At 39.9% G+C, this 17935-nt stretch overlaps 1 protein-coding gene across 8 annotated transcripts in view; it reads right to left on the bottom strand.

The window, feature by feature from the left end:
- Positions 1–2964: 2964 nt before the first annotated feature.
- Positions 2965–17935, bottom strand: part of gab1 (GRB2-associated binding protein 1) — a 222751-nt gene continuing 207780 nt past the window's right edge. For 6 of the 8 annotated variants that reach the window (XM_041190706.1, XM_041190735.1, XM_041190716.1 and 3 more), the window contains 5 exons: positions 16750–16839; positions 14706–14805; positions 8739–8871; positions 6018–6146; positions 2965–4802 (listed from right to left, as the gene is read on the bottom strand). In XM_041190706.1, coding sequence (XP_041046640.1) covers positions 4647–4802; positions 6018–6146; positions 8739–8871; positions 14706–14805; positions 16750–16839 — 608 coding nt within the window. In that variant the 3' untranslated portion in view covers positions 2965–4646. The remainder of the gene's footprint in view (positions 4803–6017; positions 6147–8738; positions 8872–14705; positions 14806–16749; positions 16840–17935) is intronic. The other 2 variants (XM_041190745.1, XM_041190770.1) reach the window with 1 other exon arrangement.

Genomic DNA, 17935 nt, shown 5'->3' with positions numbered 1-17935 from the left:
GAAAACTATGAGGCCAGTCTGTAGCCAAAGAATACAGAGTGTGAGCATGTTAGATCAGGCTAGCTTGCATGGGATATGGGGACAGGGTGGGGGGCATCCGCTCCAGGAGTCAGGCGTTGACAACAGAAAGCCAGTAGTGTGCCCACACATTGGAAATGTAATTTTTTGGGGCAGTTTGAGAGCCAGAATACAAGATTATTTAACAGGATCTAGGGGCCAGCTAATTAGGATTAGAAAGCAGCCAGCTGCAGTAGGTGCCAAGAAAACAGCATTGTGGCCGGCGACGTAAGTATTCATGCCTGCTTGCCTCCTCACACACCCTTATGTGGAAGCAAAAGCCCCCCCTACTGGTTGACCTTACCACCTATCCTGGGTTGCCAGAACCCAGTCTTCATCTGCCAGAGTTCAGTCTCCCTGAAGAAATGCCATAGGGCAGGAACTGGGGTATGGTGCTTCCTAGGAGCTGGCACTTGGGACAATTAAACCTTTAGCAACATCTAGGGGCACTAGAATGTGGCATCACTAAGATGGAACACGGGCCATTCAAGCCCTTGTTCCTGCTTCGCCATTCAACTAGATCACGGTTGATCTTCCACCTCAGCATCATTTTCCTGCACTATCCCCATAATCTGAAACTGTCTCCCCTAATTCTAGACTCCTCAGCCAGGGGAAACAACGTTTCTGCATCTACCTTTTGAGCCCTATAAGAATTTTGTATACTTCAATGACATCACCGCTCATTCTTCTAAACTCTAGAGAATACAGGTCCAATCTCTCCTCAAAGGACAATCCCACCGTTCCAGGGATCAGTCTGGTGAACCTTCATTGTACTCATTCTATAGCAAGTATATCCTTCCTTAGGTATGGAGACCACGTGGCTTCTTGATACCAATGGCACAAATTACATTTATTTTCATGAATTTACCCCACCTACAAAGGGTACCTAGTTACACTCATTTACTCAAGATGTTTTCAATACATTCAATTTTAAGTTTTAACCCTCTCTGGGTCCTCTCCCTGTCCCCTGTTTGTGACATTTCTTGGCAATTGCACTCTGCACCCAGTCACCTGACCTGGGTTTTTGCACTGTTTCCCTTTATTTCTTTATGCACAGGCCTGTCCTGAGCCCAAAGAACTTACACTGCAGAGAAATGTTTCTAACCTGCCCCTAATGCTTTTAGTAAACTTGTGGTTCTTTGTTATTAATGCAGAAACCAAAATAATTACCTTTTGCTATTTAGCCTCTCAACCCTGTTCAAAATGCTAACATTTCTTTTAGATTCTCGTTAACATTCCCTCCTTTAGTGAACACAGTCCTTGTTTTTCAAAGCCTCCCATCATAACAATTATATTTTCATTACTGGTGTCACCTATGTTCAATGTTTTCCACAGCCCTGACATTCTTTCTACATTGATTAGCAGTTTTGAACACCCCAAAGTCTTGTATAGGTTCATTATCACTGCCTTGTTTTTGTATTTAATGTTCGCACCAGGCACCTGATTGAGGTGAAATTCCAGTGTCTACAGACAACCTTTCTGACCAAAGTTCCGATTAGAATAATAAAGCCCTAAGTAAACTCTGTTGCCTTTGTTCAAAAGGGATGAATGGATTGCTCGGCCCATTTTTCTGCAGCCTCTTCAGCACCAGCTTTGATGTTTCCATATGCAGGTCGGAGAAACTCCCAACAACTCATAAGAGAATCTGTTGCCTTAGCTGGTACTTTTTGGAAAAATGTTCTGATGAAGAGTCATCATTGACTTGAAACGTTAACTTTATTGCTCTCTACAGATACCTCCTGATCTGCTGAGTATTTCCAGCATTCTGTTTTTATTTTTGTTTTGGGAAGAAATTGCTTACCTGGGGTCCCAGCACAGTTTTCAAACCTCTGCTGTATTCCTGTAACATTTACACTGGAAGTGCATGAGGGGTATGGATTTTCAGCTCAAGTCTACTTCACTATTTCCTGTTAAGATGTTATGTGGAGACTCTAAGGTTAAAATGACTTGCACCCCATGTTCCATTTTTACTTTGGTAAGCCATACATTAAGATCAAATCTCAAGTTTTTCTCCTCCGCTATTATAAAAAAATCAACATTTTACTTCAAGATCTTTGATACTTTAAACAAAATCTAGAATTTGCTTGACATTCCCAAAGATCAAGACACTAAGCACTGCAGAAGCAATCAAATCCCTCTCTAAACCTCTTTCTTCCTTTAAAATGCTCCTTAAAACTTCTAAGCAACCTTTTAGTCATCAGCCCAAATGTCTCCTGCTATGGCTGTGTCAAATTTTATTGATAACATTTCTGTGAAATGTCTTGGGATGTTTTATTATGCTAAAGGTTCAATGTAAATAGAAGCTGTTGTAATTGCAGAAAGGTTCATGAAGGGAATCCCAGAGCTAAGGGGCTCAGCAGCAGAAAGCATGGCCAGCAATGATGGAGCAATTAAAATTGGGGGTGCATAAAAGCCCAGGAGGAGTGCAAAGGGTCATAGGGAAGAAAGTTACTGAGAAGGGAGAGGCAAGAACATACAGGGATTTAAAAACAAGGCTGTGAATTTTAAAATCAAAGTACTGCCAGGCCAGGAACCAATGTCGGTCAGCAAACATGGCTGACTGGGATTTGGTGCAAATTAGGATAAGGGCAGCAGAGTTTTGAATGCACCATTCTAGCCATTTGTGCACACATCAATTGCATATCTATATACACATTAAACTCATTATGGCCAATCGTGTGTGTGCATATGAATGCGATAGAAAGAGAACATAAGTAGGTGGAGCTCACCCAATGGTCTTTTCTTACTTAACAAAACACACTGCACTGTCATTGAATATGACTAAACAGCCTAAATATCATTTGGTCCATGGTGGAGAGGGGTTTGGGATGTGAGTTGTGTGATAAGTTTCAGTTCATCAGGATATTTGCACAAATGACTAGAAAATAAGTTCAAACACCCTGGGTGGAATGTTGTCATTGATTTAATTTTACATTTACATTATGACTGACATTTCCATAACTTGCATTAAAATACAAGTAGTATACTGGTTCATTATAATGAGTAACCATCGCTATGTGCAATTTACATTGAGAAAAGGGTTCTTCAGCCAAGATATTTATTTTAGATACAAAGCCTGTGAGCTGGAAAACTACAAACATACACGTAAAATCGTCATTCATTCAAGATTTAATGACATTTTTAGGCATATAGACAATTTCTGTAAATACAAATGTTAGTAATTTTTTAGTACATTTACAGTTTGTAAGCACTTTATAAGTGATCTGAAAAGAAAAAGGTTTTATGTACAACATAATTATCACATTCCCAAGATAAGGCGGTGGTTACATTAGTGAAATGATGTAGGTGGCTCCTGGAGATGGGGGATTCACATAACTTAATTGCTATTATAAACAGCAGGGGGCATTTTTAAAATCTAAGTACTGCATCCCTGATCTCCAAATACAAAAGGAATAATGCAACTATTCGTAAATCCATAAAAAATTTACTGCTGAAAGTAGTGCAAAAAAATGCACACTTTTTGCATAGGGCTCAAAACCATATAGCTAAAATGGAATTTGTGTATTTTGAAACAAGACTCTCAGATACAAGCACACTAGAATTTGCTAAAAGGTACCACCTGAGCATAAGATTATGAGCCATTTTGTGGAATATCAAACTAGCTTTTCTCTGGATCAGTGATAAGGAATGCACGACTCTACCCTGCAGAATCTGCACTCTGCAAGTTTACTTTTGAATCCAGGCATGTAAACCATGTCAAAAGGAATAAAATCTCAACTTTCTAGAGCTACGAACTCAACAACTGTTTAGTGAGTGTACCTCCTTTGCATTAGCAATTTTGACATATACACCAAAGAATGAGAAATAATTGGTATCTATGGTTCATTCTGCTTTCAAAACTGGAAAGGAATTTGGTGGGATTTTTGGGATTTTCTTTTTGTAGATAATTATTGATAATGGTCATCTAAAGGTCACTGCCAGCAATGTTGCTCTAGAGATTGAATGATGTATTAGTAGTACTACTGTAACTACTTTAGTTAAGTCTAATGTGTCAAAAAATTGCCTCAACTAAACCTAGCTTAAATAAATCTAGACTTCAATTTAAAAAAAAATTAGAAAATTAGTTTAGCTAGAATGTGTTTTTCAGACTGGATGTTTAAAATTTTTCATGATTTGGACTAGAATTAAAAAACGTGAAGTTATTTTCTACATAGACGGGATTGACTTTTGAGGCCAGATTCCTGCAATTACTAACAGCTTCTCCTTATACCCGAAGTAACTCTTTCAAATGGCATTTTAAAACTGAACATTAGAGCGCTTGAAGCATCCAAAGTCCAAATGCAGCTAACATACAGAGTCAAAGGTAGCCTCCACAGACAATGCATGAAAATCCACACAACTTGCACTTAATTACAGTTATCAACTTGATTCCAATAATTTCCCCTTTTTGATGATGTATGTTGCTTGTATGTAAAGTTTTGAGTCACTGGCCATTAATCATTTCTGACCGCTTTATAAACAGATCGATGGCTTACTCGCTTAGGGCACACTGGCTAGAAGGCCATTAGTGGCAGGAACGTAAAGGCATCTTAACAAGGCATGATGGTCTATTAAATGACAGCATGAGGTCACTTTGCACTTTTAGCTGGGGTCTCCGACTCTGTAGACTGTCTTTCATCAGTCCATGCTTTTCTGGTGTTCTTCAGTGCAAGTGTTCTCTCTTGGTCCACCAATACATAATCTACTTTTTCATCTGCTGGTACTGTACCTGTACCATTGCTTTTCTGAAATAAAACAAATAAAAAACCCATAAAGATGGCAGTACTATTCAGGTTTTACTCAGTAACAAAGGAGAACCTGGAGGTGTCCAAGCCAAGGGAAATCAGTAATGGCTGAATACATGACAGTATCAAAGTGGAATTGGGCACATCTGGGTCAGCACCATTAGAGATCTGAAGTGCCAAACTCTATGGCCAGGATTTTCCCCTCAGCGATTTGGGGGCAGGGCCCGCTCGCCGAGGGGAAAATAACATGGGATGATGTCGGGAGGAATCCCCGACGTCATCCCGGTCTCCTTAAATTTTTAGGAAGGCGGGTGGACAGTGAAAACAGCTGTCTGCCCACCGACCTGTCAATGGCCAATTGAAGCCATTGACAGGCTAGTTAAGATAATTAAAGACCTACCCGTCCAAACTTAAGGCTGGTGGGCAGGCCAGGAGCCCCAGTGGGCTCCAGATTATTCATTAATCTTCATCCACTGGCAGGATGAAGTTTCATGCCAGTTTTTTAAACATTTAATACAGTTTATGTGTTTATTATTAACATGTCCCATCTCGTATGACATTGTCACGTGAGGGGGACATATTAATAATTTCAATATTTATCTATTTTTACACTTTACTTACCTGTCACGAATCTCCCTGAGACAGGAGTTTGTCTCAGGGAGCAGTGCACTCTTTCGCGTGCATGTGCGAAAGAGCGGACTTTGACAGATGGGGATTCCTCCCCCCACCCCCCTGCACAGGAAGCACATAGCGCATCCTGTTGGGCAGGCCGCTGGGCGGGCCTTAATTGGCCTGTCCACTCAAAATGGCGGCAGGCCCCGTTCTGGTGGCTGGGATCGGCTGTCTGCCCACTGCCAAGCTGGTGGGGCCCGCACGCCCATCAAGGGCAAAATTCTGCCCTATGTAAATAAACAGCCATTCCAGCATACTTGCAGACCAGCCTTTAACACTGGCAGCTCTTTAGAGCTGTATCTCTGGGTTGAATGAAGATTTGAAATGACTGAAATAAAACCATTATTTAGAGACTCCATGAGGTGACTTACCAAATCAAAAGTAGCTCCTATAAAAAGCAATGTTTAAATGCTTCTAGTAGAATGCAGCATAGTTGAACAGCAAGGCTATGATGCTGGTTTTTGTAGCCAACTACAGATACATTTCAAGCATTATATGCGGTGGACTGCAAACTCTCATCAGCAGTACTGTATAAAAGTGTACCTTTCGAGGTGGTGTTGATTTTCCAGGGTCTAGATCCAGGTCTAAGTACTCCACTTGTTGTTTGTCACCTTTAGATCTTGTTAAACTGCTTCCCCCATCAGAACATTGCTGTGCTCCTTGTTTTATGGTCTGCAAAAAAGTCAAAGCGTAAATTCGACATTACCATGGGGACAAAACTTGCAGCTTAATATCACCAGTCCTCCCAAACAACCTGTTGCAATGCAACAGAGAACAAGTTGCTTCTTAGTGGACAAAATTGCCATTGTAAAATAATTATGTTTGAAAATCTGTTTAGGTTGTTAAACATTACTATAACCACATCAAATATTGAGTAAATGTACCAAAGATACATTCAGTCATTTAATAGTACAGACTTGAGTGTTGCTGAAAAAAGACACATGCTGTTGAAACTTTTCATCTTGCACTCTTTAGGACAATTTGCAAGAATACCAAATGTAAAGGGAACAATAATTTATACTTCATGAGATGAGAGTGCTGATTGATTGGCAAGTAGACCCTGATTGGTAGAGACATTGCCATGGAGAATGCACCAGTTAACTAATGCGTTCAATTTTTCAGCAATACTAAAGATACATTTATCAAACAGTTGTTTTCATCAGCTTAGTAATCCAGGTTCTACTTCCGCTTCTTGGAGGTTGTTGAAAGGCTACACAATAAAGCAATTTTATAATCCAGTCAGAGGGAAGATGTGTCTGATGGCAAACAGGCCCCTTTGAAATCATTTTGTAGCACTCATTAGTCAAGTGGTCACAGGAAAATCTTATTTTTTCTTCAGCAGTGCCTCCACTAGCAAAGGACCGACCAAAAAAGCTCATTCAACTAATGTAGTCAACTTTAATTGGCAGTTTGGGTCTCTAACACACAGATATATGGGCAGAAGAGAAGCATGCAAAGATTGTGTGACTACCAAGGGCTGGCAATATTCTTTTGCTTCATTTTGTTTAAAAATTTAAAAAATAAAATCCTTGAGAGGCAATGATATCATGTGAGGTACGTGTCATAAAAGTTAAATTAAAGTGAAAATAAGTGATCCAATTGTTTCATCATAGCGGGAATTAATTAATAGAAGGAACCTGCATTTCTAAATTACGTACAAATGGTAATGTTAATTTGGCTGCTGAAAGATACACGTGGAAGCTAAGAACTTTCCTAGCGGGAAGAAAACATCAACCTGACCTATACTGGCTACGTGTCAATGTCCAAAGCAGAGACCTAATGTTTCTCCTTGCACTCTAGGGTGGGAATTAGTTTAGAGGAGCTCAAATGAGCTCTTCTGTATCCTATTTCAGCAGGAAATTAACTGGAGTGACCGTTAATACATGACATATGATTCTGGATTGCTCATATCGGGTGATAGCTGTCATTTCAAGAATTGCAAATAAATCTCATTATGTCCAGTAACAACAAAAATAATCACAAGTGTGTGAGTCTTGCAATCTCACTACCATTAGCTGGGGTCATTTAAAACCACAAGTACCTTATAGACTAATATATTTCTAGCTGAAACAAAACCACTATTTAAAGACTCTACAATACTCAGGTTTCTGATAAGAATTAAGGACAGTATTTATAGCTCCTCTAGAAGCTATATAACACATTATGCCTTCCTTTAAGCCCATCATTCAAGAGACATTATAGTTGCGGAAACACCTCATTGAACATCATTATTGTGTTTAAGATGCTGTATATTCTGTAATGCATTAATGGTGTGTACTCAACTGGGTGCTCAAGAATGGTTGACCAAAAGTAACAATTCTTTACACAGAAAACCTTTTTCATTAAAAATACAGTCTGACAGTAAAACAGCTGCTTACAGAGATGAAAGCTGTGGTTCCAAAATCATCCCACCTCATCTCTTCTGTCCATTCCCTTCCTGATACTTCCCGCTCAATGGGTGTAATAGGAACAGTACAATAGAAGGACTCTTCACTGAAAAGAAATGAAGGGAGAGGAAGAAAGGAAATGGTAAACTTAAAGAAAGGAGAAACCAGAGCAAGTAGAAAGCTTCAGAAAACTACAAGAAAAAGCCATGATGTGGAATAGCACAGATCCTGAGAGAGGAAAAGAAGTGGGTTGAAGGGAAAACAATACAAAAATGGTAATAGACGATGACAGTACTGGAAAAGGTAACACAGGTGTTCTGATGCCCTAAAAGGAGCAAGAAAATAAGTAAGGCAGCTTCTAGTATAGATCCTAAAAGAAATCAAAGAAAGAAAAAGAGCGATTAAAAAGAGAAATACAAGCAAAATGAGAGAATTCACAGATATACGAGGAGTCCTTCCAAATGCATTATTCCAACCTAGGTATTTTGGAACATAATGACAAATTTAATCCCTTTTTGCAAAAGATGAGGTTTGGCTGGAAACAACTTACCCTGGTATCCAAATACAGCATTTATACAGACAGCCAGGTAACTAACATCTTACCTTTACTTTAGTAATATTGAATAGCCAACCAGTGGTACTATGCATGTTTTTACTAATAAAAGGATGTTTTTTTAAAAAAAAGTGTTTCATGAGAAGAATCAAATCAACATATTACCTATGTTAAAATCAGAAGGATGATTATTACTGCCGCAAGTTTTGATTGTGAATGCTTCTAAATACCCTATACCTACATTGCACCATATTTTCACTTTCTCTGCTGAGACCGTGACATGATAATGCTACATTAAAATCGATGAATCTGAAGGTTACATACTGGATCGTCTGTGGAGGGAGCAGACTCCATGGCCACGTAGTTCTCCTCACTGTCCTCCTGTGAATCAGTGCTGGAAGCAGTGCTGTGTATGGAGGCTGGTCGGGGATTGACAGGAAACCTGGAGAGGCTGATTCTTAGGGATTATTGGGGGAGGAAAAGAAGCAACAGTCCAAACAGTTACACTTTATGATCCTCCCATATACAAGATCACCATTTGCAAAGAATAAAACTTTATATACACCCCCATAGTGAGGCTGTGGACTGAACTGGAGGCTTACGAGCAAACCACAAATTATGCTCAACTCATGGCAATATAAAAATCACACTCAGGTTAATTAATAAAATAAATATTGTAAATGAACCAGAGTAAAAAGCAGAGATAATTCCAAGTTTGTTCCTTGTTTCCGGTGTTAGTCCAATTTTATAGATATACAGAATGTTTGGAACAACTTCTTTAAATTAATTTTCCAAGTAAAACAGCTTTTGGTAATTAGGATAAAATGTCAATTCATGTAAAATGAAAAAAAAATGACAAACACATAGGACATCAATAGAAAATAGGTGACTAGGTGCTATGGGGACGGATTCATAGCCTACAAAAAGCTTTTTGCATGAGTTATGCCCAATGCCACAAAAAATTGAAGTAGTATCCTGTTTCTTGATATTTAGTCTACTTTTGCCAGATGTAGGTAAATAATCCCAATAATAAGGCAGATGAAAATGTCCAATTTTTAAAATGGGATTTAAACTGATTTAATCTCCTTAATGGAAGTAGCAACAATGGATTCAAATGAACCTTTAGCTGGCAGCCTAAGCACAATACTTGCACCCACCTCAATCAGGTCATTGACTTGAGTGCATAATTGACGCTGGCAATTCAATGCAGCTCCGAGAGAGTACTGCACTGAAGTGCAGTTTTTCTGATGATAGGCTAAACTAGGTCCTGTCTGTCCCCTTAGGTGGACAAAATGTTCCACGCCACTATTGAAAAGAGGGTATTTCTCCCATTGTGTTGACCTGTATTTATCCCTCAACCAACAATATTAAAACAGATGATTAATTAATTTCTTTCAATGTTGTCTGTCACCTGGCTGCTGCAATTCCCTACATTAAAACAATTGAGTGCACTTCAAATGTATTTTATTGACTTTGAAGTGCTTTGAAGCAGCTCGAGGTCATGAAAGGTGCTATATTAAATGCAAGTTCTTCCTTTCATTTTAACATAAAACACTACAAAAAATGTTTTAATTTCTACTGTCATTTGAGGCATAGAACACTATTTTTCCAAACAACTGAGAAAACAAGTTTATTAACTTTATTGAAAAGTTCAAATACTGGGACCTTATCTTTTGCAACATAGATAAAAGACTCCAGTGCAATGCATCGGTGTTAAGAGTGTATGGCTCTGTACTAAGCGCTGCATCAGCTGCTCTGGAAATGACATTAAGTCCAAGTTGTGATCAGCTTGCCTTTGTGCACCACCTAATGGCCAGCTGAAAAACAGCACAGCCAGAAGGCTTGCTGCTGATCACCCAGCTAACTCTGTTTTGCAGGTGGTTTAAGATCCAACCAGAAAATAGGGAACTAGAAAATAAGGGTGGCAGAAGATAAAGAATGGTCCATTTCCTGCACACATTTCTTACGTGTGTCTTTTAGTTTGCAGGTAAAGGAAAGTTGCTCAGTCTCAACATCAGAAATTCTCACATTGTGGGACATAAAAGGCTTGTGATATTTGCCTCACTGAAGGTAGGGTTACATGCAGCACAATGGGCCATAACTTCCTTTGAGTGGCAATCAGCGTTGGAATGCTACATTTACCTATGCCAAATTTCACCCATGTCAGTCTGTGCACATTTACCTATGCCAAATTTCTCCTGTGCCTTTCTTGGCCAACCATCCAACTCAGGCTGGGAGAGATCCGGGCAGCATAGCTGTCTCCTAAGTCCAGCACTGTCAAATTGAAGGAGACACGCCCCATTTTTTATGGCACTAGCTGCCATAAAGCTGGTAAGTTTAAAGGTCACATTGAAATTGACAGGGCAGGGAGAAGGTAAGTGCCTAAGATAAGTGAAATGGATGGGGGGGGGGGGGGGGGGGGTTCGGAGGTTGGTGGGGATGGGGGAAGGGAATTGGACATCGGGAGGGGATGTGAGGGGGTGCAGTGAGGGGAACATTGGGAGGGGGGGCGATGGGGAGGTCAGACATCAGAGGGCGGCAGAGCTGGGGTTGTCGGACATCAAGGGAGCTGGGGGCTTGGGGGGGTGGTGAAGAGACTGGAATTTCAGGGGTGTGTGGGTCAGACATTGGTGGTTGGGGGGGGGGGCGGGGAGAGAGAGAGAGAGAGAGAGAGAGTCAGGTCGGGTCAGGGGGTGAGAGTTGGGCCTGCAAAGGGGTGTCGAGTGAGGAGTCCCATGCAGGTGGGGGATTCCCATGGGGGCCGGAGGCTGGAGAATACAGTGAGGGGTCCCCTGGAGGGTCGGGGCTGTGGGGGCAGTCCTGTGGGGAGATTGGTCTGGGTCTTTACACTAGTTACCCAGAAGTTAGAACAGGTTTTAATTCTTCTAACTTTTTCTGGGTAACTATTGGTATAACGCTGGTGGGACCATCCAAAGGTTGTGATTTAAACCGAATTTTTGGATGGTTCCCGGCGTACAGCAATTGTCCAGAGGAAGTGTGCACTTCTGGGCAATTGCCGTGCAAAACCTTACTTGGGAACTTCCCATAGGGATTCCCAGTGCATTTTGGGGTACCCCCAAATCTGATGCTGGGGGGCTCAGAGGTTACGGCCCAATGAATTTGCTACTCATCTGGAATTCAAATTGTGTGGGTAAATTTCAGCATCACAGGTCTGACTTCTAAAATATTTTCTTGATGTGGACACTACCCAAAGACATTTAGTGTTCAAAAATGTTTTTTTTATTCTTTCATGGGATGTGGGCTTTGCTGGTTGGGCCAGCATGTATTGCCCATCCCTAACTGCCCTTGAGAATGTGGTGGTGAGCTGCCTTCTTGAATCGCTGCAGTCCATGTGGTGTAGGTACACCCACAGTGCTGTTAGGGAGGGAATTCCAGGATTTTTGATCCAGCGACAGTGAATGAACGGCGATACAGTTCCAAGTCAGGATGGTGAGTGGCTTGGAGGGGAGCTTCCAGGTGGTGGTGTTCCCATGTATCTGCTGCCCTTGTCCTTCTAGGTGGTAGAGGTCACAGGTTGAAGGAGCCTTGGCGAGTTGCTGCAGTGTATCTTGTAAAAAGCAATCTTGTAAATTGCCACTGTGCGTCAGTATTGGAGGAAGTGAATGTTTAAGCTGGTGGATGGGGTGCCAATCAAGCGAGTTGCTTTGTCCTAGAGGTGTCAAGCTTCTTGAGTGTTGTTGGAGCTGCACTCATCCAGGCAAGTGGAGAGTATTCCATTTCACTCCTGACTTGTAACTTGTAGATGGTGGACAGACTTTGGGGACTCAGGTGGTGAGTTATGTGTTGCAGAATTCCCAGCCTCTGACCTGCTATTGTAGCCACAATATTTATATGGCTATAATTTAACTATCAACATCCTGAGGGTTACCACTGACCAGAAACTGAACTGCAGCAGCCATACAAATACTGTGGCATGCACACACTGTCCTGGCTTGGAACTATTTCGCCGTTCCTTCAATGCTGCTGGGTCAGAATCCTGGAACTCCCTTCCTAACAGCACTGTGGGTGTACCCTCATCACATGGATTGCAGCAATTCAAGGCAGCAGCTCACCACCAGCTTCTTAAGAACAATCAGGGATGGGCAGCATATGCTGGCCTAGTCAAAGACGCCCACATCCCCTGAATAAATAAAGAAGGTTCAGTTAAATTTTTGGTCAATGGTAACCAAGGATATTGATAATAGGGGATTCAGTGATCATGTCATTCAATGTCATGGGGAGATGGTAAGAATCTGTCTTGTTAGAGATAGTCATTGTCTGATACTTGTGTGGCATGAATGCTACTTGCCATAGCTCAAGCCTGAATGCTGTTCAGGTCTTGCTGCATGTGGACATGGACTGCTTCAGTATCTGAGGAGTCGTGAATGGTGCTGAACATTGTGCAATCATCAGTGAACGTCTCCACTTCTAACCTTATGATGGAGGGATTGTCATTGATGAAGCAGCTGAAGATGGTTGGGCCTAGAACTGCCTTAAGAGACCCCTGCAGCAGTGTCCTGAGACTGAAATGATTGACCTCCAACAACCATCTTCCTTTGTGCTGGGTATGGCCCCAACCAGTGGAGAGTTCTCCCTCTGATTCCCATCAAAAATGATCCAACAATTTCCGAGGGTTCACAATTATATCCCATATAACTAGTACCTCCTCTTTTTCTCTCTTTCAGTTATATTTAGCCCCAGTTAGCCCACTTCCTGCATCCTCACCCCAACACCTCAAGCCAAGCGTTGGAAACAAAATGAAAGGCAGACTAATTTGGCTATTAATAGTGAATCTGTAGAGTATTCAGTAGGTGTTACACAGCTAGGTTTGAGACCCCTAAAAAGCATACACTCATTATCAGGAATGGACTTGAGAATGCACTGACATACTTTCTGAATTTAGTTTTCTGAATGATATTTTAAGTATTTTTTAAAAAATTCAAGTTAACGCCCAAAATCATCTAAATTTGATGGAATCTAACATTGTGGCCAAGTCCAAAGTAAGTTAACCTTCATGAAGAAGCAGCCAATGTATAAATCAATCAGTTAATATTTTACACAGAGTCTTCCGGCATATGGACTGAAAATGCAATTTTCCATGATCCTAAAATGGAAACATTTCTTCAAAAAACAATGAACACATGGAGACTTATCAGGCTTAATATAACTTAATCTCTATTTAACTAATAATTAATAAACTGGAGAATATGCCTTTAATCTGAAAGATAAAAACTGGATTAATGCAATCAATCTAAGCAATTAAACATTTCAGAACTAGGCCTTTCCCAGTCAGAGTCTGATGTGTTCCTGCGCAATGTGGTTAATTTTGCAGCATAAGGTGATACAAACAAGCTCTGGCTTGCAAGGATTACATTCTTTCAGCTGATACACAAGCCAAATGCAACAAATAGATTCTGGTGTTTGTTTTGTTATTACAGCGATGAGAGTTTTTCTTCCTGTAGAACAGGGTGCGGACCCAGTAAATCAAATACTCTTATGATACTGTGCCACAGTATTATATCACAGAATTCATTTAATCAAGTTAATAATTTTGCTGGATTTCAGCTTTTAATATCAATACTTATAGGTGATACATGAAGGGACCAGTAATTTATAGTCCTTCAGCAATTAAAAGCACAATGCCACAAATGACAACGCACAGTTCCAAAGCTTTCAGTAAAAAAATAAAAGTTAATTATATAAGGTTACATATTTATTAAAAAAAAAATCTATTCTTTAAGTAAACTTAATGCATTTAATTGTAATTCTCTTGGTGGAATGAATCTAAGCTCCAGAATAGAGTGGTACAAGAAGAAAAGACAATGTTGGTATGGAATATATCATTTGAGAATGAAAAATCCAGGTCAGTTGGTAAACAATGTGGGCCTGCAGAAAGTGGGAATTGGATTCAAACTATTTTTGGACCCTAGACCTGAACAGAAGATGACCTACGAGACAGAGCTCAGGTTGTCAGAGAAAGGAGGACTGGTAGGAGGGGATACAAGATCCAGGTGGAATGTCAGCTTGACAGTAGAGTCAGAACAGGAAACTCAAGTTTCTGGTTACTTTGTTCAAATCTCCATGCTAACTTTAGCTAACTCCCTTTTTGTGTCTTATCACAGTGCTCTGCAGTTCAAATCTTTAAAATTCCATAAACATTAAAACACACAAATTAATGCATAGTCAGGAAGTCTATTCTTGACGACTGATTTATCCAAAGCCTGTTGAACAGATGCAATGACAAAAAGTGCAACACATATCAGGTAACAATAAGTGACAGTTTAGACTTACTCTCTGGTAAAAGTTTTGGTCACTGGCGATCTGACTGGAGCTAATTCCTGCAATTCTTCAAATTCAGGTAAAGGTTTAATTTCCAATGGGGCAGGTTTAACTGTGGTATAAAAAGTGCACATGAATATACTTGCTGTATAAAAAGAATGGGGAAATTGCTGGGTGTCATCATTTTACATACAACATACAAAATGTTAAACAGTGCTGGTGGTGTGTTTACTATTTAGAGAATCATTTTAAACTGGCAAAGTATACAACTTGCAACTAATATTGCAGACATATTAATTGGGATTATTGGGTCTTCTGAAAATACCCTCTATTAAACACGAAATGTTTTGCTTTCAAATATATTTGACCAAGAAGGTTCAAGTGTGTTTTACACACTTGGACTTAAAATGGATCATTATTGTAACCACTGGAAAATCAGCTGGCATCATGGAGGATATAGCCAATTCTCAGGAAGTGTGGGAAAACAAGAAATGTGGTTTCTCCATCTACCTCTCCCCCTACCTCCTGAGGAAAAGATCAAGATCTGGCAAAACCCTTGACATTAAATTTGTTTAAACATCAACTTCAGGTTCTCAGAAATGCAAGCTAAATGTTTTAAACATGTAGCTAATTTTAGAAAATGGTTTGGTTAAGTACTTGCTGTTGAACACTGATGACTGCACAAAACTAAAATCAACTAAAATATTAGAATGTCTAAAATCAACAAATGTATTGCAGAATGTATTACTGGTGGTGTTGCCTCAGGCAAACAAAGTTGGCTGCAAGCTAGTGAGGAAATTTCATAATGTAGCTGCACTAATTAGAAACAGACAGCATTTGATCTCCCAGCCCCAACAGCAAGTATTGCAAATAGCCTGCATTATGCACATGATGCTGATTTTACAAGACAGCAATACCGGTGGGGAGTTTCACTGGCCAGCAGCCTAATGAGAAGCTAAGGCTGACATGACCAATGATTTTCTATCTATTCATTTGAAATGTTGGAAAATCATGGGCAATGCACACCCGAGTTTTCATAGCGTGCTACTGGCCAAGAAGACTTCCTTCTAAAAAGGCGAGATTCAAAATCTTTCCTAAAACGTCAATCACACAGTCAAGTTAAAATATACTATTCCTTTGAATTCTGTAAAGGTGCAAACCATTTTCTGGAATTATGCACATACAATCTGGTGAACTAGTGAGGAACACCAAACCAAATATTTGTTTGTTAAAATCAAACCTATTTCAAAAGAAACACTAAGATTTTAAAGTTATTTTGCAATTTTTTTTGCCTCCTATAAACTGGAAATGATAAAGTTGTAGCTTAATCTGCCTCAATTCTTCTTGCCCTGACCATGGAAGACTAGAGATTGGAAGACTAGGCAGGTTGTCATTGGATATTCAAGGAACAAAACTACTTTCAGTTGTGGTTTTTATGTATTATATAAATGTAGTTTTCCTCACGTTAGAATGTAAATTGCTTAGCAATACAAAGAAGACTAAACTAATAGGGTTTTAAAAAGTATTCTCCGCAACATTTAATATGTTGGAACTTTTCCGCATACTCTCATCTGAACAGTAGAGGCCACCCCAAACAAAAGTTTGCAGTTTATTCTTAAGTTTTCCTCAGTTCAGGGTATGAAGTTGCTGTACAATAGTTCGTTTTCATTCGTATACAAATACAGTGTAATTAAATTGTCAGTCGATACTGCTTTCAAGGTTAAAATTTAACCACTTACTGATGACAAAGTTTAAAACCTCATTTTAACAGGAGCATAAGCAACCAGATTAGCTGTTAGAATGCAAGTGTAGACAGTTATGGATCATAAATAGTAGATTTCATGATTTATTCAGGAATACTTAGCCATCGTAGAAAGGTATCAAAAAATGTAAAATAAACCTAAATTACAAACAGTGGTATAATGTTTACTGATTAATTGAACAAGTATGCAACTTGCTGATGGGAGAGTTAATTGCATTGTATCAATCATTATTGAAAGTTTTAGTCAGTTAAAGTTCCAAGCCATCTTAATATAGCATGCTGAACTTTACCTACCCTTGTGTCGTCTTGGAGTAAAGTCACCTATGGTTTGAGTATCAGTTCGTTCTAAAATAGGTTTAGCTCTTAATATTTTAGGACTTTGACCTAATTGATGAGAAAAGAAGACTCTTTGGTTATAATTTTGTCTGTAAAATGACTGCAATGTCAGGCTTTTAACATGGCCAGTTAGCTTTGCCAAAATTATAAGTGTAAGTGTTAACCAGCAGAGCAAAAGCAATAAATGTGCCTCTGGCCAATCAGCCAGTCCTCACCATGCTCATGCTTAGAGGCTCAAAGCATTATTTATTTGCTTTTTAAGTAGAGGAGTAAATAGCCACAGCATGCAAATGTCCTAAGTGGTGTAGACAAAGCAGATAATTACAAAAGGCTAAATGCAGAATACTTCCCAGGGTACAGACAAACTTTCTAGCGTCGAACAAACACCTGAATCCTTCTGTCACAACCACCAACCTAAAAGACATTTTTCCTCCCATCCACTTCTTTTCCAAAAAGCTCCACAGAGATCACCTACCCTCAGATGCCTTTTCCAAGCAGCCATTTTTCGTAGAAGAGTTTGAACAGTAAACACCAACAGAATTTTGAGAGGGATAAGAGTAGCACACTCCAACCTGACCCTGTCCTCAGCTGACAAATAGACATGCTGCTGCAGGATTTGCTAGATAGCCATCATTTATAGGAAGAGTGACTAATTTTTGCCCATCCCTGGTTGCAAGGCAGTGGAGCCTATTGCAAAGAAAATGCTATCAGCCAAATTCATTTTTATGTTAGAATCTTTTTAAGTTTTGTCCTCAGAGTTCCTTTTTACTTTCAATTCCACTTTCCTTTTCAGACAGCCGCTGTCATCAGCAGGTAATTCCATGCACGATGAGATGCTGAGTAAAGCTTCCTCTGCTGTATCCAATCAATGTGCCTGGCTCTAACTTCCAAACCTTCCCCTTTCTCTAGTGCGCTGCATTTCTATTTCCCCCACTGCTATTCCATGATCTACATAATGTGAATGATCGCCAAGTTGGTATTCAATTCAGGTGGGGCAGCATTTCCAGTTCAGGAATGTAGCATAAAAATCTATGTTGCAAGCAAATCTTAAACTTTATTGCCCATCCTCTATTCCATCAGTCACTTCCAATAAACAGCCTCACTCCTATGTGGTTAGTTTAGCAATCAACATCTTGGAGACACC

The sequence above is a fragment of the Carcharodon carcharias genome, chromosome 1 (assembly GCF_017639515.1).
Source record: "Carcharodon carcharias isolate sCarCar2 chromosome 1, sCarCar2.pri, whole genome shotgun sequence".
NCBI classification, from domain to species: domain Eukaryota; kingdom Metazoa; phylum Chordata; class Chondrichthyes; order Lamniformes; family Lamnidae; genus Carcharodon; species Carcharodon carcharias.
Note: the sequence above shows the minus strand (reverse complement) of the source record. Positions and strands in the feature narration are given on the sequence as shown.